This window comes from Anabas testudineus, chromosome 10 (assembly GCF_900324465.2).
Source record: "Anabas testudineus chromosome 10, fAnaTes1.2, whole genome shotgun sequence".
Taxonomy (NCBI): Eukaryota; Metazoa; Chordata; class Actinopteri; order Anabantiformes; family Anabantidae; genus Anabas; species Anabas testudineus.
In genome coordinates, this window is record NC_046619.1 from 18,333,404 (window position 1) to 18,357,148 (window position 23,745).

At 38.2% G+C, this 23,745-nt stretch overlaps 1 protein-coding gene across 1 annotated transcript in view; it reads right to left on the bottom strand.

Moving 5' to 3' along the window:
• Positions 1-261: 261 nt before the first annotated feature.
• The window catches only part of lingo2 (leucine rich repeat and Ig domain containing 2), a 69,881-nt gene continuing 46,397 nt past the window's right edge, over positions 262-23,745 (bottom strand). The window contains exon 2 of the mRNA XM_026358034.1: positions 262-3,088. Within this exon, the coding sequence (XP_026213819.1) occupies positions 1,235-3,076 (1,842 nt within the window). The 5' untranslated portion in view covers positions 3,077-3,088 and the 3' untranslated portion in view covers positions 262-1,234. The remainder of the gene's footprint in view (positions 3,089-23,745) is intronic.

Genomic DNA, 23,745 nt, shown 5'->3' on the forward strand with positions numbered 1-23,745 from the left:
CATAGTCATTTTTCTGTGTGTTTATGTAGACTTAATGAACAATGTGTAAATTCCATATTTTTTTGCAATAACAGAAACATGTTTACTCATTATTGCAATGCTGTTATGTATGTGTATAGGTAAAGAGAAGGTTTCAATATGTGCTAGTCATGTATGCAGACTCAATGGTACAAATACAGCTTCATTTATTTCACATACATTTTTTTTTTACTTTTACTTTAGTTTTCACAATCTAAATGATTCAACAACATAATGAGAAACTACCACAACAAAGTCCAAATTTCCTACTGGGGAAAATGATGCAAATGTCACTGTAGTAAAATTGACACACATAGGTTGCCAACCAGCGAAGGTACAGGTAAAGGAATAAAAAGAGACAAAAATAGGACAAAAAGGTGGTTCATGTAGATACTTTGACCAATACTGGTTCACCTTAGTGATGACCCAAGTTTTATGTTAGATCCTAAACAATGTTTGAGAACAGGTTTTCGTAAAATGCTCAACATTTTTCTATAAATAAATTGTATTTTCTTCCATTTTCAATGTTAAATAATATATATTCATTAATATCTAGGAGTCAATTGGGGGTAGGGACATATAACCACCCTTAAGCCCTTCCTGAATCCATGGAAACTTCAAAAGTCTGAAGAATGCTCTTGCTGAACATATGGGGTTATTTTAATTTTGGCTGATGCATCCCATGAATATTGCTGTGAATAATTCTTCTGAATGAATATGTACATACATGTACATAATGAAGCATTAGGTACACATATGCAAAGTATTGAACATAGGAAATTACGGTTTTGTTTCATTGATTTGTTCAGTGAATAAGCATGGCGCAAGACTAAACAAAGTAGGTTAATAGCTTAGATACAAATTTGTACTGTACATGGTTCAGCAGAGTCTGTGGATCCAACCCAGAACCGAAGGGTTCTTTAAGGGCATATAAATTTCAAAAAGCTGATAAATGTTACCTATTCCTTTCCGGTTCCCTTGGCTCAACAGTTTTCACTCCTTATCCACATTGTCCTACTGTGCTTTTCAGTATTTGAAACACATTATCCAAGCAAGATCCACTGATTTAAGATACAGCTCATCTTGTTATGATGCCCCAAATGTTTTTACTACCACTCTCCCGGCAGCAGAAGGAAGTTCAGTAGTCCTGTTTGCAAAAAAATACAGTGTAGTTTGGGCATTTCCACAATCCAGAAACTGAGATTTTTAAAAGAAGTTACATCATTTTCATGTTAAAACGACGCGGACCAGCTTGCCCCTCTGCTGAGTCAACATTAGTGCCGTTAGACTTTGAACGAGGCACATATTCAACATCTATGTTGTTTTTATGTTTTCCTTTACCCCTGCTCCAAACGAAAAGGAGCAGGAAACAAAACAAGACCACTCCAAGGAACGTAAAACAACCCATCGCTGTTGACACTAAAATAGTCTTTAGGTCCAAACCAAGGGTCACACCGATTGTCGCATTGGCAGTGGTATTGCTGGGATCTGTGTAGTACTGGGTCCTGTTAGCATACAGTGATCCCAGACTTTTCACCGCCAATGAAGTCATCAGGGTGTCATTTCCGGCAGTATTGGAGGCAAGACAAAGGTACACTCCACTGTCTTGTACCTCTGCAGACTTGATCTCAAGTGTTCCATTGTTGTGGACGGTCACTCTACCATGGCTCCTGCTTGTTAGAACTCGTCGGCGTGGTGACAACCAGGACACAATGGGTCTTGGTGTCCCCTCAGCACTGCAGCGTAACATCGCCTGCTGGCCCTCATCCACAGTGATTGTTTGTGTTCTGTTTTCACGAATTTTTGGCTTGGTGCATGTCACGTAATAAGACAGGAGAGTTTCCTTAAACTCCTTGAAAGGCCTGCCACGAATACCCTCAGGTGTGCTGCACTCAGGCTGTGAATCCCCAAAGAAGATGGAGTGCCTTTTCTGTAGGATCCACATGAGACGGCAGTCACACACTAAGGGGTTGTTGTCAATCAAAAGAACTTCCAGAGCCTCAGGAGACTGAAAAACACCCTTCTCCAGTGTATCCAGTCGGTTGTGAGAAACATTGAGGACTTTAAGCCCCCGCAGGCCCTGGAAAGCATACGGTTCAATGGAGGTTAGTTGAGCTCCAACCAGATGGAGCTCCCGTAGTCGAACCAGCTCCATCAGCATCCCCCCTTCAATGTGCCTGATACGGTTGTAGGACAGGTTTAGATGTGTTAGGTAGGGCAGATGCTTCAGAGCTTGGTAAGGGAAAGAGGACAAGTTGGTATTGGTTATGAACAGTGTCGTCAGGTTGAGGCCATGCAGGGTATTGGCTGGTACATGGTCTAGTGAAGGCCAATTATCAATTTCTAAATGCCGAAGCCGGAATAGCTTTTTGAATGAGTAGGGATGCAAAATGCTGATGCTGAGGTATCGTAGATGGAGGCTGACCAGGTTATGGAGATGGGAAAGGGCGTCAGTGGGCACAACTGTAAGGTTGCACCTTTCTAAAGTTAGTATCTCCAGGCTTAAAAGTCCACTGAACGCACGGTGAGAAATGTAAACCAGATCATTGTCACCCACTTCCAAAAACTTTAGATTGTGCAAATCCTGGAACATGTAATCCAGGAGAATGACAATCTTGTTGTCACTTATATCCAGTCGGGTAAGATTTGTTAAGCCTGCAAAGACACCCAGAGGAATGAGCTTGATACGATTGCTCTTGAGACTGAGTGAGTGCATGGTAAACAGGGCGTTAAAAGCTCCAGGCTCAACGTAACTGATAATATTTCCACTGAGGTCAAGTTCCTCAAGCCCAGGAAAGTTAATAAAGTCATCAGGATTGATCATAGTCAGCTTATTCTTACTCAGGTCTAGGATCCTGGTCTCTGTTGGGATGCCATCCGGGATGGTGGGCATGCGCTTGCGGTGACAGACAACTGCCTTCGTCTGCGCTGAACACTCGCAGCGGGAGGGACATCCTAATGTAGAACCCACAAAGACAGCCATAAAGGCCAGTCCCAGGAATGGCTGCCAGCATGAGACAACTGTGTGCAGCATGACTTTGCTCATACAGTCGACCATTCTGTCACGGTTCTGCAAGACATAAAAGAACAAAGACAGAAATAAGCAGGTTAGTAAAGCACTCTGGATTTATCTAAATCATTTTCATGTAAGAAACGGTTAATAGTAGAAATACAGTGTCAGGTTTTAGTCTATCATTGAGAAAACAGGCCAGGTGGACATTACTGCTTATAAAAATGTCTTTCCTGCCATTATCTTTCCATCAAGCTCCTTATTATTCAAATACAGGCAACTGCTGTATTGCTGGGCTGCACTTTTTGTAAGGGAACGTCTTCATGTTTGATAAAAAAAAATGTAATTCTTTATTACCCCTAGTTGAATCTGTCTGCCGTCTTTGTTTTCCTTTTATCCATGGGACACTGATTAAGGCACAACAGTGCTGGTTAAAAGGCTTCCCTGCTGAGCGTTGGAAGTTATTTTGACTTTCACCAAAATCAAATTAATTTTTAAATGTATCTGAAGTGCAACTTTTGCAGTCCATTGTTTTACTATAAAATTTCATTAGCCTACAAATTCAGCAACACAATCAGTGTGTTCTTAAAACTTTACCAGATGTCTCATCGTGTTTTTTTTGCGTGTTTTCTGTTCTCTGATTTTTTTTTAAATAATACTAGTCAAAGAAATATTGTCCATGTTATCTCTTAGAGGACAGATCTAGGTTACAGAGACAGAATAAAAGAAAAAAGAAAATAATAATTATGAGGTTCATGGACAAGTGTGACCGAAGTAATTAACAAGTTTAACAAGTTGGAGGGCATCATTTTATGTTGGGTGAATTTTAAGATTGTAATGATAAGCATTGCCTCAAACGTTGCAAAAGCAAATAAACATCTCTCATGTTTAAAAATTGTATTTTTAAATTGATGAGACAGGTGTGTTGGCAGCTTTCATCTCTAGTCACTAGCCCCTCTTGCTTACATTCACATTTAGTCATTTGGCAGATGGTTTTATCCAAAGCAAAGGCAAAGGCAGGGTAAGAATAAGGAGGTCTTGCCTAAGGGTCCCTTACTGGAGGCAAGCCACAGCCGGGACTTGAACCCTGGTCTCCTGTTTAGAGGGAAGCAACCTTACCACTACACTATCCAGCCACTTACTACGCTTTTCAGCCATTCAATGTTGAATGAAAAGTAAAAGGTGACACTTTCAAGGTAGCTGAAGACATTTTATTAAAAGAGGTATTATAGATCACATGAGGACACGGTGACGAGCTGATATAAAAACTGAATGCACCACTTGCCACAAACAGACTGGGTGACAGGTTGCAAAGATTGCAAACCATCCTTGCCTCATTTGGTGTGTCATGGGCTGTGCTAAATTTAAACGACGAGAGGAACAATCTGAATTTTCTCTCCAGGCTCTTAATATGCTAACAGTTATGTTGCAAAGATAATATGATGACATACCCATCTAAAAAAGAAGAGAAACATTATGTAAACCTAAAATAATATGTTCAAATAAACAACAGCAAAATAAATTAAATAAATAAATAAAAAGGTGAATCTAAGTAAGTGGTTGAGTGTTAACAATTGAAGACTTCGACTAGAATGCAACGAGTGTCTTACTGTGCACAATAAATATAGCAGAACACAAATCTGAATGCAAAATGCATGCACCGCATTGATGTGATCTTAATAAACCAAACATAGCCAGCGGCACTGGCTGAAAATGACTCACTGGTTATTTTCATTTATTTCTGTGGCAGTGCATTAACTTTCCCCAGTATCCATGCATGTCATTGATAAATCCTTATTTAAATGTGTAAATATGTGTAAATGTTATGGCATTTATGTGTTTATCGTTTACTTTAGTTTTCAGTTTCTGTGTCTCTTTACATTCACTTTCACCCAGTTTGCTCTAGTTCGTATAGGCACCATATGGTGGACTCCTAATTGCTGCTGACTTTTAAAACATTGCCAAATGTGAATAGGTTTGTTTAAGTGCGCAACAGCATTCTAATAACCTTTGTGTGTAATTGCTGCCTCCATTATAAATTTCACATTTCAGTGTTATGCTCAGCATTTGTGCTAACATGCTAATTGCCCGAGTTTGACTTCATGAAACACCTGTGCTACAGCATCCATCACACCTGCCTATTTGTTGTCTATATTGTGAAGCATTGCCTGTTCTGCTTTTAACTCAGTTGGACTTGTATTTCATTTTGGCGGTATAGTTAACCCAGATGCTTATATTCTTTACAGTTAAGCAAACTGTATAGAAATATTGCTTCTGATGTGGATACAGAGAAAAACCGAACAGGCAGTGTCATCAAAAAAGTAAACAATATCTGATCCTTGTATTTAGTACAACAGTCAATAAATGTGGTCAATATATTACTTTGTTTAACACAGTGTTTAGTCAAACAGTAGATACACACGACTAATGGGACTGTGACACACACACACATTCTCTACACAGGATATTGTTCATTTGTCTTTGTGCGGATTCTTACCACATAATAACCACCTTATGTACACACACTGTCCACATGAATCGAGCACCATATGATTCAATGGTTTGCTAAGAGGGTGTCTAATCAGGATAATTATGGGATGTCTTTGTAACAGTGTGTAATCAGAGTAAGAGTGAGTCTGTGTTGTGGCCCCCTCACCTAGGCACGGTTGAATGAGAGAACCATAATCCAAGTGTGTCATCTGAGGTGTGTCCTGTGTAGAAGCTAATGCTGCACAGAATTATGAAGATATTATACCAATATCTACACATAAAACTCTAAATGCTTGCTCATGTTGGGTGGATATCTCTGTTTATGTGTATCTCACAGCTGGATGCATTGATTATTTTTTCTCATTTCCTCATAATTTCCGTAATAATTTAGTGCAAAGCTTCAACATGTCTTTTAAAATAATATTTTCCTCATGAACAGAAACAAAAACAACCAATATCTCAAAAGGAAAACAAATCCACACCTTAGCATGGTGGTGTACAGTAATTAATTAGACTTCTTACTGGTACATTTACTTATATATTAATACTTTTGTTTAGTAGTAGTAGTAGTTCCACCCTTCCTTTGTACATATACATAAACCGAAGGTATTATATGAGGGATTTCTCTCTTCATAACTATTCTGTTAATTAAATAAGTAGGTAATATTTTGGTAAATGAAGCTGTTTTTGTCAAAAATAACCTCTGAATGGATCATTATCAGGAACTGACCTGTGGGTGTCTTAGGGCAGGATTTATTTTTCACACATTTCACATTTTATTTCCTAACTCTACAGTTATTATCTCAATATTCTCAAACTTTCCATTCAGTGACAGCGACTATGACGACAGAAATCCTGCAATGCACAGCGAGATAAGACTGCGCAGGGAAGGTGTTTCTATGATGTGGCCCCTGACCCACATTAGTACAGGGTTGGATCCTAGGAGGGGGATGATAACGGCTAATGGTATCTGACTCAGCATAAATCAGTGAACAGCCATTTCACAGAGGTGCTGAGGTCGTCGGCGCAATGCATCCCAAGCATACTGTACAGTATGTACACAAGTGGTTCGGCATGAATCTCAATCTCACATAATATTTATAACTATTAAATTATGATTTACTCCTCCACTATAACACATATATGAGAACATTTCATTTTCAATATGCATATAATCTATTCCCATCACATTTTCTATATGAACTGCAGAATATGTAGAGGAGTGGTAACTAGTAAGAGAACGAGTAGAGGTTACGTCTGCCTTTAGCAGAACAATGAAACAGTCCAACATGCTCAGTTCGTTATTCCATTAACGCGTCTTCCTCAAACCTCTGAAATGATTTCCATGTATAACAGATGTGTTTATCTTTACCTTCCCTAGCATACATAAAGTAATTGCATTAGATTACACAGTAATTAGCTTCATCTGTTGTCAGACTCATTTAGCTTTGACCTCTTGAAGGGAATGACTGATAAATGTATTGCTTTTAATGGTACTTACAAACAGTGCGACACTGCCGTGTTTTCATCAGATTCAAATAACAAAGGTAAAAGGAAAACCCTTAAACAGCTGTTCACATCACTGTAAACATTTGTGATTGGATAACCATTAAACAAAAGTTCAATTCTATTGGATAATGAATTAAATACGTGATGATAACCAAAGGCTTGTGTGCCCTGGAATTGACATCTGGGTGAGTTAAGTGCAACAAGAGGATTTATCAGACAAATCTAGAGGTGAGAGCGTACAGGAGTCTGCAGTCGCTCCCCAGGTTATTGCAAAATGTCTGTCTCTGTACCATTGTCTCAATGCTAATTTTAGTGGAATCATTTTTGGTTATATATAGATCTACAGTCATTGTGTATGATGATTTTGTCCAATGATGCTACGCTGCATTGAATTTGTTTATGCTGGGTTTGAAGTCATTTCCTAATGAAAGACTTTTATATATATTTATGCATTAATTCTTCTTTTTCTACTGTTTTATTTTTCACAGAATATTAAGAGAAACGATGTATAGGGTGATTTCACATATGGCTCATACAGACTGCAGCTGCGGCCCCGAGCGCACTTCTTCCTCTAAGCTCCTCTGAGTTGCAGCTGCCAGAAACTCCACAGAAACATGGTAGCGGATTTTGTTTTAATTGGTCCAAATCGAATCAAGCAATCATGGGTCAGTTTGCTCATCAGTGTCTCTCCTCCTGCTGGGCAGAGTGGACACCCACTATCCATGTTTGATTTGAAATTATTTACCAACTAATTAGCCCCACAGCTCCAATAAGGAGTGAATAAAATTATGTGAAATGCTAAACGAAATTACTCAATGGTAGACCTCACCGGACAGGAGGTTGGCTTGTTAGACAGCTACATGATCTTGGCAATGGAGGGTTTAAAAATCTGACTTAATAAGATTTGATGCAAACATCCTGAGTGTATCCTGAAAGTTAGTTGTAGTCTTTAAACACTCAAATGATATGCTTTAAATGTATTTAAATGTGGGCTGCAGGAGCATGAAACCTGTTCATCCGTTTAAGGATTAAATAAGCGAAAGAGAAAACATGAAAATCAAAGTTGGCATAGCGCAGTTGTTCCGCACTAGCCATGACTGTATTTCACTGGTCGACTTTGTAACCACCGCCTTCTGTTTACACTCTTAAGCCATAATCCTGGCAAACTACTGGTTGTAAACATTTTGCATTGGATTTTATCTAAGGGGTAAGTTCACACCCTGAACACTCACAAGACACTACTTATTTGCCCAAGTAGTTTGGGGATTTTATATTACAACTTGGCCCCTGTGCAATCAACCAATAAAAGCCTACTTGTGAAATTGGCCTGCCTCTATCTCCTTTGGAAAGGTTTTCAGATGCTGTTTGATGTGGGCCCCAGGCACTGATCACAGCACATAATGTGATTCCTCTTCACACAGGAAAGCCTCCCTGTGTTTATAGTAGATGGTGGGAGACAGTTGCTTTCTTTATCTGGCAATCATCAACACTCCTTAAAATGCATAATCAAAGCATCAATTTTTGATATTTTGACTTGGAAGACAGCGTTGGAGAAAGAGCCACATCGAAAGGCAGGAAAAGGGGGAAAATTAACTGTGAGCTCGAGCAAAGCCGCAGAAAGAGCAGGGCTGTGTGTGGAATAAAGCAGTAATAAAAGCAACATTATGTGTAATCATGCAGGGAGAGAATGTGCTACACACTGGGTGTTGCATTTATACAGAAAGCTCTCTCGTACATTAGCATCTGACATGGTTGCCCTCACGTCAATGGTTCCAACTCATCGTAATGTAATTGGCTATAATAAGGAAGGAATAAGAAAGGCGACTCTTTCAAAAAGTGCCAAAAAGGATGTTAGAAAACCCCTACAAAAGATACTATTCTTTAAATCCATTCAGAGATTTTAGAGCCTTGTCACCACATCTTCACTGTCTTCTTCTCAGTTGGAGTAAGAACTGTACACTCACGTGTAAATTAAAGTGCTATGGTCAAGAGATGGTTAATTCCTGCTTTCTGAAAACAGCAGATGGCATGCAAGCGCACCGTGTTTGATGTCTTAATTTCCAAGACAATTACACAAAAAAACAAAACAAAACAAAAAAAAAATAACAGTACATCCTCATAAGGGTCATTGTAAAGGAAAGTTATTAAATCATCATTTTATTTTAATGAGGCTTATATCTTATAATGATGCTACCCTGAAGGAATGAGGTTATTAACTTGCAGGTTAGTTCACAGTCGTAGTGTGCAATTAACCCACCTTTTCAAAAGAGCATCAGTGAGTAATCAAATGGGATCATAATGAGAGGGAAGATACTGTGATGCTCTTTGCCTTATCCATTATTGAGAGGGTCTTTGTAAAGGCCAGCAAAGCTTTGAGGTGAGGCTGCCAAAATGCAAAATGATCCTGTACTACTTTAATAAACCGCTGTCAGTCCGACTTCTCAGGCAACAGAATGCTTCCGCAGGATGTGACCTGGATACAACCGAACAACTCAGCACTCATCAATTTTTCCAAACACAAATAATTAGCAGGAGAAGACAGGGATGTTTCTAACGGTGGAAGGAGAATAACAAGAAGACAAAAGAACAGCAGCAGCATCTTCTTATTTCTTAATGCGCACAGATGGCAGTGAAAATATAAAAAGCCTTGTTGATAATTGTTATACTTTTACAACCATTTTTATAAATTGGATTCAGTGTGGCAAACTGTGTAATTCATTAACACACACTCTCTCTCACACAAACACTTGCAACATGATCATAGTCACATGATCAAGAGTTTTGGGACCTAGAGCCCTTAACAGTGAGGATCAACAGCCTTTGGGCAATAATAAGCTTCCATGCATAAATTGCCCTTCTGCTTGGCTTGCAGAGCGAAGTCAAAGCTCAATTAATCTGTGTTAATTAGAGATAAACTTAGTAGATTGAGTCAGTTGCTCTTTTCTGTGTCTGATAACCCTTGATTTGGGGAAGAGTCAAAACTGCTGCATCACACAGTCGGATCTCGATTCATCCCACAGGACAATCCTCTGAGAGAGGAGTGGTAATCCTAATGTTTAATAGCTATTAAACATTCTGAACTTGAGAGACAAGCAGGGGCTTGTAAAAAAACAAGGTAACAAAACTTGGCAATTAAATGTGTGAGGATAAGAACTGTGATAATATGAGAGGATTTAATAAGGTCTGAGTAACAGAGCATTGTGATTTTATCACATTTAAAAGACAAGTGATAAAGAAAAATCAAACAATTTGTCAGTCCATTAGAGACCTATGTGTTATGTATTAGGAGTTTCACTGCAGGGTATTTTTTGTGTTAAAACGACGTCCTCTCCTCTCTCCTCTCCCATTACACTCATACATTCATGCACCTTTATATTGATATTGAGGTGATGCTATTGTGCTTTATAGTACCACTTAAGCGAGCCAGAATGGCCTCCAGAGAGAAATCTGTGTTCTTTCAATATCACAAGTCCTTTCAGGACAGATCCCTAATCTCATATTAACAGGGGTTAAATTGGTGCAAATTGTCCAAGGACACGTTACAGATGTAACACTGGTCTGCCAATAATAATTAAAAATAAAAAATCTTGGATCCCATGTTGGGTGTTTTATAGTTTTTAGAAATCTACTTTTATGTGAAAAGAATTTTTTTTTTATCAGATGTTTTGAGTATTTCTACTGGTACATGCCTCAAATATCCACCATTGGTCTAAATTTACAATAACTGATGTACAATTATTACAAGTACATTCCTCTGTTGCATCCTTCCACAAAGTGCACCTTTATCATCCATAACATGACGTGCAGCTGATAAACATCTCGGTTTCAAATCCCCCAAACACATTAATATTCAGCTTCAATAAGAACCACAAAACCCAACACTCATTAGTCATTTCTGAATTATTCATATCAATCATTGCATATTTCTATAAATTATATTTTTAGATTAGAAGCAGATGTTTCACCATCTGCACCTTGACCACCACTTGAACAGTCCATGCTGTAGCATATATTCTATAACATACCATGCAGCTCACTGAGCTACTCTGCCTACATTGAGTGAAAAATCAATACCTGCATCAGATACCTGAGTCCCTTACATATGAGCATGATGCAGGCTTTTTGATTGACTCATTATAATAACACATCAATAACTAACAATACAATTAAGAGGTTATAATGCACAACAAACAAACATAATCCAGGTTTGTTTTTGTTTTTTTTGTCATTTGACAATTCAGGCAATGCTTCTGTGATAAGTCAGTGATGCCTACAGGGATTTTCTTTTTTCCACCTGCTGCCCCCACAGAGAGATTAGCCCACAACAGCAACCCTGAAGCTTCTACTAGGGATGCTGCATCTTGCTCTTGGGTACAGCCAGTAGTGTGTATACATGACATAACGAAAGAACTGCTCCCTAAATCCTCCCAGACTTCTGCCAGTTACAGGTAAAGACAGGATAACATTCAGGCACAAAATGAAGCGAGAAACTCCTTTGCTCTCTTTCCCTTAATCTACTCCGCGCTTTAATAACTTCATCATAAACTTGCATAAGCAGCAGGACTGCCACAAATTTTCATCACTGATCTCTTATATTTTTAATGAAGTAGACAGTATATTTATTCAGCCTCACATCTAAAGAGCATTTTTAAAAGGGTAAGCAAAACCTCAAGTGAATTTCTTCCTTTTTCTGGCTTTGAACGGAAAGGCCTCGTGAGATAAATTGTGTGGACTGATTAAAATGCATGTAAAACAGCGGTTAACGCATTGTGTGGGCTCCTGAGAGCTCTTGTGGATTCACTTCTTGCCCCCTTCCCACACCCCACCTTGTCTGGGCAGCCTACATCAGGTGTGAGTCAGGGGGTGTTTCATTGGTACTATGAGTCAACCACAGGAACAGTTAAGGTGGTTTGCGAACCCCTTTACCCCTGCACCTACACACCTCATATGGCCTATTTATACATCCAAACATTTTTATAAAGATAATTATACCATATAGTTTGTACCTAAAACAAAAACAGGAAATGCTTCATGGTTTAAAAAAAAAGGAACTATATCAGCAATGAGCCAGAATAAAGGAAGACATGTAGTGCTGACTTCATAGATGCCAGTGGCAAAAATTCAAAAAACAACAGAGTTGCTGCAGTCTAATGAAAGCATCTCATCTCCCATTGCCAAACGTGCATCAGCTTAGACCAAGTACTGTGCTGAGAGGATGCTTCCAAGTATTACATCCAGCCATTGCAAACAGCTCATCGTCGCACTGTTAGAACTGATTCCATATTAATTTAGAGTATGATGCATTTTACACATTACAGCATCATAATCAGCATCCAGTGTTTTTTTTGTGCTTCAGTCTGCACACACCGTCTTCAGCACACTCATGGCAGACCATGAGGCTAAGAGACCTTTTATGCTCAAAGTCACAAACATGCAGAAGATACAATTTTAAACATTTTTTTAAGGAAGAAGAATTATTCATGATGCTAACTGAAAGAAACACATGACGCTCTAACATACCCATGCATCTCCGTGACGTCCCAACAGTGTTTCCGTATACTTGGCAGGAAATCTTGTATAAATATCTGCAAGACATGTCTCCATCTCTTCATCTAAGTCAAAATGAAATCACAAGCTCTCGTTTTAAATCTCATTCTCTCATGATATTATTTTCTGTGCGAGTGTTGCTTGTTCCTCTGGGTCTCTCTGTTTGTCTGTCCCCTCTCTCCCTCCGCTTTGGTTTTCTCTCTTCTCACCCAATCAAGAGATCTGCCCTCTGACCTTGCAGCTCAATGCCATTAAAGTCCTTTCAATTGTGCAGCTTGTAGCGCCTCAGAAATTGTAGCTTTTACGCTGTGTTTAATATCAGCGCTTGTATATGTATTGTATTTTTTTCCTCTTACATCGTCTGAGTCATCTGGTCGTGAGTGGAAAAACATGTTGAGAATTAACAGATACATATGATTATCTATGTGTACACACATGCTGGGAAAGATGATGGTGTATTGATTGATTCCAGTGGATCTATTGCATAGTCATCCTAATCAAATTCTTAAACAAACACAAAAAAAATATGAGCAGAGGAGGGTTACGCAGCACTGATATTGACTTATCTAATGAATTACAGTTCCAACTTGCTGAGGAGTTTTTTCTTTTTTACTGTTTTCTTTATCTGACTTGAGGCTCTTCTACAGTACAGTAAGTTCTACAGATAATACATTAATTTGATGTAAAAGATCCATTCTGTGATTCCGTGTGATATAAACAATACATTTTTTTTTACTGTGTGTGAAATATTGAAAACGCAAATTAGAAAATGACAAACATAAGAAAAGAAGTCTTAAAGTTTGAATCTTCTTTTACAAATGCAGCATGTTTGCTAAATAGTCAGTGTTGTTTCTGTCACGGTCGTCTGCTTTCACACTAAATTACAGATTACAGAGAACAAAGCAGGTGTTTGGATGTTTCTTTATACGTATACAGACAAAAAGCTCAACGGCCACCAGTTTAATTATTAATAAAAAGCTAAAAGTTAGTTGATATTCTGAGTAATCTGTCCATGGAAAATAACCAACACCTATTTCAAAGTCAATAAACCTTTGAATAATTTCTCAAAAGCACCAAAGTCCAGCTTCTCATCTGTTTTCTTTTGCCAAGCTTCATTGTTATTTGAATATCTTTGCGTTTTGGACCATTGGTCAAACTCAGGTGAAGTAATGAGGCAACTGCAAATGTGCTTGGACAGGTATGATGACCTATCATAGCGTTAATGTTGTTAATGTTATTGCTGTAGGTTCCACTCCACTGCGTACCTATTGCTATCAAAACAAATGAATCAATATGGGACACAACAATACTTCCTGAATGGCAAAACGGAAATGCAGCTGCTGATTCAAGTAAAATATTGCACATCTGTATACAAAGCGGCTTCGCTTCAATGCATCACAGTGTGATGCCCCAGGGGAATTCACACAGTAGGGCTAATCTGAGCGCAGTTATGGCTGAACACAGAGGGTTTACAACAAAGGGTTAATGGATTCTCATGGGACAAATCAAAGCGGGCATTGTGTGATTTGACTGTTTTTACAACTTGCCGTTATCAGTCATCCAGATTATGGTCCATGCAAGGATCACAAAGCCTTATTGGATATTGATCAGGTCACATGATTCAGTTGTGGTAGAAAAGAAGCAACAAAATAAAATGAAAGCTCCAGTGGGAGGCAAATGATAATGTCCAAAATGACCGTCCTGCTGATTCTTGTCTGGAACGTCTCAGTCAATATTGCATTTATGGCATTTCATGCTGTTCGCTTTCACTTCAAACACTGTGGGAAAGGTTTCCTAAAGCTCTCATCGTTTTTAGAACATCAGTGAAATAGTTATCATATCTGCATCTCCTCATATATTCCTGGTTTCTTCTAAGCAGCTATAAAGAAGGAGACAAGTGCTCTTAAGATCCATATTTCGACATGTTGGCAATTATGATGTTCAGATAATGATGTTCAGGTATGATATCCAGATTTAATAAAGTGCTATTTTTCCATTTCTGTATGTAATTATACCGCAATGCATGTCATGACCGTTATAGCAAGTGGTGCATATATAAGGATACAGAAAGCATTTTGCACAGGATGGTATTCTGCCACACTATATTATAATTCTTCCATCATCTTTATTTATGTTTCATCTAGTCGTCTGCCACATTACGATCAGATCTGACCAGGTCTGCCTGGTCAATAATGTAATTACTAGTGCTGTCAAGGGCTATAAAAAATTCAAATTAACTACACGCTCTTTGATAAATTAATCTAAAATAACCAGATATGTAGGGAGTTGGTGTGAAAGTACTTGAACAACTTTCAGTTTAAAGGAATTTCGGCAGATAAATGAATAATTACATCATAACAGTAAAAACAATAAGGCACAACAAAAAGAACAAGCACCGTCTATGTAATATATTAACCAAGGTAAATAGGGTTATTATACAGGACTAACATTAAAATATATACAGTAGAATGAATGAAAGGTGTTACAGTGTTTGATGTGTGGAAAAGATGTGAATAGAAATGCGTGTATTTTTCAGCTGGTGCACAGATTGTATTGTACAGATCTTGTCTTTTCAGTGGACTCATCCTGTGGCTGAATGAGTTTCCCATCTGCCACAGTTCAGTATAGAGCGAGTGAGACAGATTTTTGTAACTGACAGACTTTAAATGCTTCTTTTAGCTCGGACCTCCGCTGTTAAATGCCTTGCTGAGGTGAAAGACCAGAGATCACAAAGTGTCGGCCTGAAGTGCATCATGCAGCACGACCCCTCTCCCTCTCCCAGCTCTGGTGGTATATCAGGAAATCCAGATGGCACTTTAACACAGTCACAGTACAGAAAATATCCATAGTGAAGTTATTGATGCAGTAATAACTAATTTAAAGCACAGTGTTAATACACAAACTAGCAAAATAAACTCCACTCACCAAGGGGTTGGAGCGCTGCAGCAGCTTCAGCAACAACACTCCACATTATATATATACAGTACTCATCAACTGTTTTACAACAATTAAAGGGCACCATGGCCATCTTTTTTGCAAACATCATGATTTTATTAGTGTCAACTTCAAAAATAAACCACAGTTAAGGCTATAGTTTGAGCTGAAAGGCAGTAGATTTATGAAATGTCAGATATTTTTAACAAATCACTTCTATATGTAAAATAAGAATTTATTACAGCCTATGCAACAGTGTTTGTCAGTCTGTACGACTAATCAGCCCTTATTTAAGTAAAGAGTAATTATAGAAACTTGAATTTAATATAACCTCAACAATCACTAGTGCCAAAGCTATGTAACTCATTATGCAACGTGCCCATGCTTTGATTTTCTTGATTCACATGTAAATTTATCTATAAGCTGTATATAAGAAGTCACATCCATTCTGCAGTATGTTTGTCACAAATTAAATCCTTTGAATCGTACACAAAAGTAATGAGTGACAGTTTGTTTCTCTCCAGTTTTATGTATATTGCCTCCATTAAACAAGCCGAACACGAGCAACAAATCATACCCTTCATCTATATTTAGTTCTTTGATTAATTAGGCTACCGTGACACTTTCATACTTTTAAATAATTCATGAGGAGAGTCCTGAGTAGTCTGCCTGTATCTTTCACATACCTCTCACATGGAGCAATGCGGGAAAAGCAAGTGGTGGGTGTGAAATGAAAAGAAGACTAGAAAAAGGGGATCTTTGAATTTGAATACTGATCTGTCAGAGGCGCTTGTCAAAGGCAACAGCTACAGGCTGCATTCAGTCAAATGCGCGTGAGCAGGATTGTGTTTGCATTGCTGTTGGGTGCGCAGGTAATGTCACTGCTTAAACAATGTTTACTTGTGAAAACAGTACAAAACAATGTAGCTAGAATTTAATCAAAATAAACATGCTCAAGTTTAATTAAATTGCTTTCTCCGTTGCAGATTGCCTCTGGTACAAACATTGGAATACGATTACCAGACACAGTTCAAGTGTCTGGAAATATTCAAATTGAGCAAGTTTGTAAAAGTGCAATACTATAAAAACTGCAGCTGTATTAAATGACTTCTGTTTTTAAAGAATCCGAGCTCAGGTTTGATACAAACGGCCTTCCTCAGGTGACTGCCATCGTTATAGTAAACTGAAACACATTTCCTGCTCCGCTGGCTCCGTTGGGTGTTGGGTGACTGAGGCAAGGGAACGCCATAAGTACTAATCACTGAACCACACTCTGTTCCTGTATGATCTCACAGAATGTGTGATGATAGCTGACAAAATGACAGATTTCCTTAGCAATTTCTCTTAAATAGAAGATGAAATCTACATAAACTTTTTTTTGTATTGTGCAATAAAAAAGTGTTATAATTGCAAGTCTGCTGTAAAAACACTTAGATTGTATTAAGATGTCACCCACTGCCAGAAGGAGTCAAAATTAACTTCAGTTTTAACAAAGCCTGGTGCTCTTCAGATAACTGGAAAGAAAATTACAGAACAAACAAATATGTAATGGTTTTATTTCTTAAAGTTCATTATACAGCTGCTTTTTTAAACGTGGACATATAAAGACTGACCCCCATTCTCACTTTCTCCGTCCTTTCATTCACTTTATTCGGTTTCATGTCTCTCTGAAGTTGCTTGCTAAAATGAAGGAGGAGCAGTGAGAAAGCATCTGAATCCACCAAGGGACTCTGTAGCTCACTACACAGCAGCGGTTTAGCTAACAATAGCCCTGGGTGATTAGTTTAAGCACTAGGAAATGGGTGGTGTGGGAAGCTAATATGTTAACAGTAGGTCTACCAAGGCAGCGTGCTCTACAGTGACTGGTATAGTTGATTTCTACTTCTACATCAAGTTGTGGTTATACAGAGACATCAGCTTGAACAAGCTGTAAGGCCAAATAGTGAAATATCATCAGGCCTGTTTTGAACGTAGATATGGGGATAGCCAGCCAAGTGCAGCTGACATGTTTGTAAACCCAGCTCTATCTGATGTCACCACAGATTTATACAAGATATGCATCCATTTGAAAATGGTATCAAATATCAGCATCACTGTGAACAAGTTTTATTAATTTTCAGGGATAGAGGTTGACATTTTAAGGATTTTGCTCTCTGCAGCACATCGCCAGGGGCCAGTCTGGGTAAGAAAACAATTACAATCTACACACTGTAAAGGAGTGTGTTTTATTTTAAAACAGCTTGGACAGAAGTTTTCTGACATGATTTTGACAGCGAAGTAAAGGTTACGCATAAATATTTTTCAAGTTAGGTACTAACTTTGGATCAGAATGAGATGTATGGCATTGAGACTAGTGTGCAATTGGTTTAATAATAATAAATAAACTAATAAAGTGCCTGATATTAGTAAAATGCAAACAAATCTATATTAATGTATATTTCAGCTACAAAACAGAACAGAAGTATCAAACTAGGTGGGAGCTAATTTAGAAACAGCATCTGCTATTATATTATTATTATTATTACTATTCTATTAGAGTAGAATTAGCGCTTTGCAGCTGTTTGACACAGCTAATCAGTGATATTGTAGTTTACATGCATGTCTGTCAAGACTTATATGCTAATAGGTTTATGCATAAGTCCAAGCTGATGTAATGAAATTCCTACCCGACTTTGACCTTTGGTCATATAAATAACTTAATATTTATTACAAATAAATATTTTACTACCAGAATAAGACATATCTAGCACCTGAGGAGCACTTTGGACACTTTGTTGACCAATTTGGCCGAGGAACCAGATTTCCACAGCCGAGTGCTTTTTTTTTTCTTCTCAAAATCACTTTCTCACATTAAAAGTTTGTTGCCACCTGGAGACCGGGGGAGGGTTTCATCAAGGGTCTGTTTGCTGAAGATAAGCCCCAAACCAACTGAACTGCACACAGCCCCTTTTTGCAAAGAAATCATTAACACGGCCATTTCTCACAGCTATTTCTTCCATGGTTTTCAGAATCCAGGACACTGCCAATGTCTGTTTAATGCCTTTCTTGACTGCCTCCAATAAAGGATTGGGACATATTTATTATATATATTATAAAGGGCTTACAGTAAGGGTATCACTTTGAGGAGGGAACAATTAATAATATAATATTATGAAAACAGATTAAATTCATCTTTGGTAAAATCAGTTTTCTCTGTGCCCGGTGTTAATGTGGCACTTTCCACACTACATATTTATTATATTTTACATGTTTTATTCATATTTAGTTTTTATGTTTATGTATTTCTAGTAAATAACTGTTTTCTAAGTATCCATGACAAATATCTAGATGCATTAGAAAATTAACAACACCATATTCGAGGTATAACTACTAGGTATAACTGCTGAGGAAGGGTTTGTATCCTCAGTTTTTGCGTTTTAAGGCAACCACACCCTCAAGCCTCAGTCCAGCCAACGATACATTTTACCATCATGTTGTCTGCAGACAGTATCAGGGATCTTAATTTAAACCTGTTTATTCTCATACTATAAAAGAGTCAAAGAGATTGTGAAGTAAAGGAAACATGCATATTTTCACTAAAGATATTCTGCTTACTTATTTCAGCGTAGCCAAGTTTGCATTGCCAGCACTTTCAAAATTCACCATATGATCAAATTGAGCAACACTCAAAACAGCTCACTGACAAAATAATGAGCTGAGATGAAGACAAGTCTCTTTTTTGTGTACCCATAGTTTATCTTTTCCCAAACATTTACAAATCTAGTTACTAGTTGTCTTACAAACCCTCGGGGTAGGCCCCAATATTAGTAATGCCAGGAGCAGCTGCAGCAACAATAACAATACAATAAAAAGGACACTGGATATTATAGCAACAACAATAAAAAAGAATGAGTCAGTAAAGTTAAGACAAAGTCAGAGCTGAAACATTAAAAAGCATATGCCAGCCAGCCCTAAATCTAACTTTCATAAGAACCTAGATAACCATTTAATTTTAATCTGGGAAGTGAAACTGGTGTCTGAGTAAAGTGAGTGACTTAAAGGTCACTAATATAATCAGGTGCTGGCATTTATGTAATTAATATTTCTTTAAAAACAACTCTATGCCTCCATGATATATGCCACCAATTTAAAATCAAATAGGAAAAGGAGAGAAAACACCTCACTGCAGAGTTTCCCCGAAGGGGATCATAGAAAAATTTCACCAATATTACAATTTGAAGCTTATGTACAAATAGTAATAAAAGTTTCAATTAGTTATCATATTAGGATTTCAATCCATTCATAACCCAAACCATGTATCAATAAATGCCTTAAACATCTTTCCATTACCATTTTTATTTAGTTTACAGTGTAAATGTCGACATAAACTACTGCCAAAAACAGCACTATAATGCTCTGTTTGTTCCAAGGTGCCCCTTTGGGTTGCTTCTAAGGACGCAGTGTCATGACGGTAGAAAAGTTCAGGGAAAAAGGTTATTGCTTCCAATCTGGCAGGGGGAAAAAGGAAGCATGATGACGCTAAGCTAGAGGGCACTACTGTGGCCTAATTATGGTCCAGATGGTCTGAATAGGTAGAACCTCCAACAATTAATTACTGAATGCCCATGTGCCTAAGATGGCTAGCATTGCTCCAAAAGGGTGAGAAAACAAACCTGCAGATCTTTCTGAAAGACAAATGAGATTGTTTTGCCCCCCAAAAATATGATCTTCAAATAGATTGTTGTGTATAATACAGTATGAAAGCTATACCTTTGTGTTTACATCTCAAAATGCAGCTTCTGTCACATTGGATATTTCTTTTCACATCACATCCTGTCTGGGGACATTTTACAACCTTGATCATTGCAACCATGTGTCTACTTTTTATCTCTGCACTATCATAGATGTTTCTTCTGATAAGCCTCAAAAAACATCTCTTCCCCTGATCATGACCACGCTGTAGCAGATTTAAGGTGTGCATGTCTAACTGATTGTTCTCCAGTGTTTAAAGAACTGAGGTGTTTGAGCCAAGAAATCCCCACAGGGAAAATTTAAAGGACATGGCTGTGATTGAGAACAGGGGTTACTGTGAATTCTTGGCACCTTATTTGCAAAAACAAGGCGATTCATAAGAGGACGGAAAATAAAACTCTGCTTTTTCTGACAGGCGTCTGACTGGTCAAATTACATTTCACTTCAAATCGAGTTAGACAACTTCCTTTCCCAGCAATATGATGATGATGTGCCGTCCTGGCCACTGGCCACCATTTTTCTGTGTGACAATTAATTTGATATATATCATGTATGACAAAGCCCATGGGCCCCATTATATGATCCAGGATATCCAAAGGGCCTTGTGCAGACTTCAAACCTATCTTCTTTCGACAGATAAGGCACTGTTCTGCTTTAATAAGTGAAGAGAACTGCTTGTGTCTTTCCATACGGATGTTTATTTTTACCAGTTGGCAGCACGATTCAAGCTGTAAATTGTGACATGCACTTTTTATAGGGGTATGGAGTGCATTATGGAAATTAGCTGTAATTAAAGAGGAGCAAGTCAAAACAAGGCACAATCACAGAGACTGTGTGATCATAGAGTGAGAAGTGCAAGAAAGGACAATCATCTGTAGATGTAAAAGACATAAATAATAAAACAATATTTTAATCATCAATTAATACAAATTAAACCAATCCCCATAAATTCTAAGTAACCCTAAACACCTTGCTGCTAATAAAAGTCAACTGATGATGATGATTTTCTTTCAGAAAAATGTGCAAGGCAAGTGACAGTTCTACTTGTGACAAAAGGAGAAGAAATAAGAGTTTTCCAGGATACTGCATATAATTTGCAGGTGCCAGGCAGCTACTATTACAATGCTGGAGACTCCTGTTGTTTCTGGGAGCAGAGAGACGTCTGCAGAAGTTACTGCTAAACACTGTGCAAGGCAGTTCCCTTATGTTTTGTACAAAAATGGGTGTTTTGCACTGTGTGCCATGTTGTGTTGGGATACAAATAAAGTCTTCAAACTTTTCCACAGCTACAACAGATCTTGAGAATGGCTGAATTGAGGGGGCAGCAGGCCACCATGACAGAGACTGTTGCACCTATTGTAAGTGCAGAATCATGGCTATGGTTAATTTAGTGAAGTATGAAATATGAAGTGATGGTGGCGTGCTCACCTATTTGACAAACTGTGTGTGTGAAAGGAAACTGATAAAGATAAATAAATGTCTAAATGCGGCGTGGGAGAAATGCATTATATATAAACTATTTCTGCAGTGTTTCATTGCAAGAAACGCCTGAAAACACTTCAACATGCATTAGAATATTAAAACATGTTAGTCTGCAACAATCCCCTAAAAGTCTGAATCTTTGAGGGACTCGATAATATCTATTAGAAATATAATGAACAAAAATGCTATAAACTATGGTTATTGTGTTTGTTTGGAAATGTCAGAGGTAGAAAAACGTGACGATAATTTGGAGGTTACACTTAAGGTGTCACAAAGAATTCGTGTGAAATACGGTACCACTAAATAAGGATTTAAATGAGTCTTGAACCTTGTTAGTCAATAGCTTTACAAACTAATCCTCATCTGTGTTCTTTTCTAAGACAACATATATCAGGAGCCGCGGTATCAGGTTACGCCTCTATGTGAAGATGCTCCTTATTAAAATTGCATGTGACATAAATAAAAGATTAACATGGAAAAAAAATATTGTGAGCTGTGGCTTCAGATGTGCAACACAATACTTCAAGCTGTTATCACAGTTGATGGTAGTGTACATATGAGCTGGGTGTGCATCATTTTTAGAAACTCAAACAGTGAATTAACGGCAGTGCCAGTTTTTTTTTTCCCCTTTCATGAATGTACATGAAAGCAGTTGAGTGAACAAAATAAAGCAGCGCTGATGTCTATAACATGAAAGCTTGTTCACACCCCATGACCTTCTGTTGTGTTTCCACAGTGATGCTGTGATAATTCACTTTTACCATAAGAGCCCCATTTTTTTTGCTCTGTCACTAAAACAAAAGTCTTGACTTGACTCATCAAATTCTCAAGGTGTAGCTGAAAGCAATTACAGAGCCTTGGAGTTGAAGAGCTATAGTCAAGGCCCTTTTCTTACTCTGCTCCTAATAAAGGCTTGCCTTACAAACAAGATGAATCATGCTCCTCTTTTCCTTAAGCCTCAGCACTTTGCTGAAATCTCTCAGACTAGCATTGTATGCTCATTACACATACACCTCACTGCTCAAGACAATAATGGCTCAGATTTCCACACCATTTTAGCAGAGGGGGATTATGCCTAAAGTAAGCACCATGTGTAAGATGCCGCTGAAAAGCTCTGTGTTTCACTTCGAGTCCGATATATTCCCAAAGGCGTGTAGCACGGCTCGGGATCTCGGAAGAGGAGACATTTGGATTTTTCTTTTCGTTACACTGTGCATCACAGCGAAGTCTGCCTTTTGATGGTAACACAAAGATTTCAGGTTACAGGGCATGTGTCAATGTTATAATTGGGATTTATTTAGAAAAGATGCCATCATCACTCACTATACCATCGTCCCCTGCTGCAGCATGCTATTACTCATCTGCTCTTCATGAGCAGATGAGTAATAGGAAATAGTATACACAAGACTTCTGTTGTAAGATGGATGCAGCTCAGTAAGGCAACTCAGATATACACAAGCTGTTCTTCTTTTCCACAAAGGGCATCTGGTATCGTGATGATTCTGTGAAGTTTGGTGGCACTGGCGTTGATTTTATGAGATGACATGGATTTAGCTCCATCTGTGTAAGAGCCAAAAATAATAATTTGTCTGAAGGCAGACACATTGTGGCACACAAGCTATTTCAGGAAGCAAGAGGAAAAAAATCCCAAATCCCACTTTGAGTGTCCGCGATTATAAAACTTACACTATATAAAACAGAGAAATTGGTAATTATACAACCTCTGCAGTCTAATTTCGGTTACACCAACTGAGTGAATGCAGACGCAAACAACAGTGAGGAACACGGTACAAGGCAAAGGCAGGGTCAGCATAAGGAGGTCTCGCCTAAGGACCCCTACTGGAGGTAGGCCACAACTGGGATTCAAGCCCCAGTCTCCCGCAGGGAGGGCAATGTCACCACTACACTATCCAGCCACAGTATATGATTAGTTCCACTCCCATCTCCCCTTTAGTTATTCTGCTGATATAACTAATGCTTATTTAAAGTAACTGTAATGATACTGACAGAATGGAGATACATCA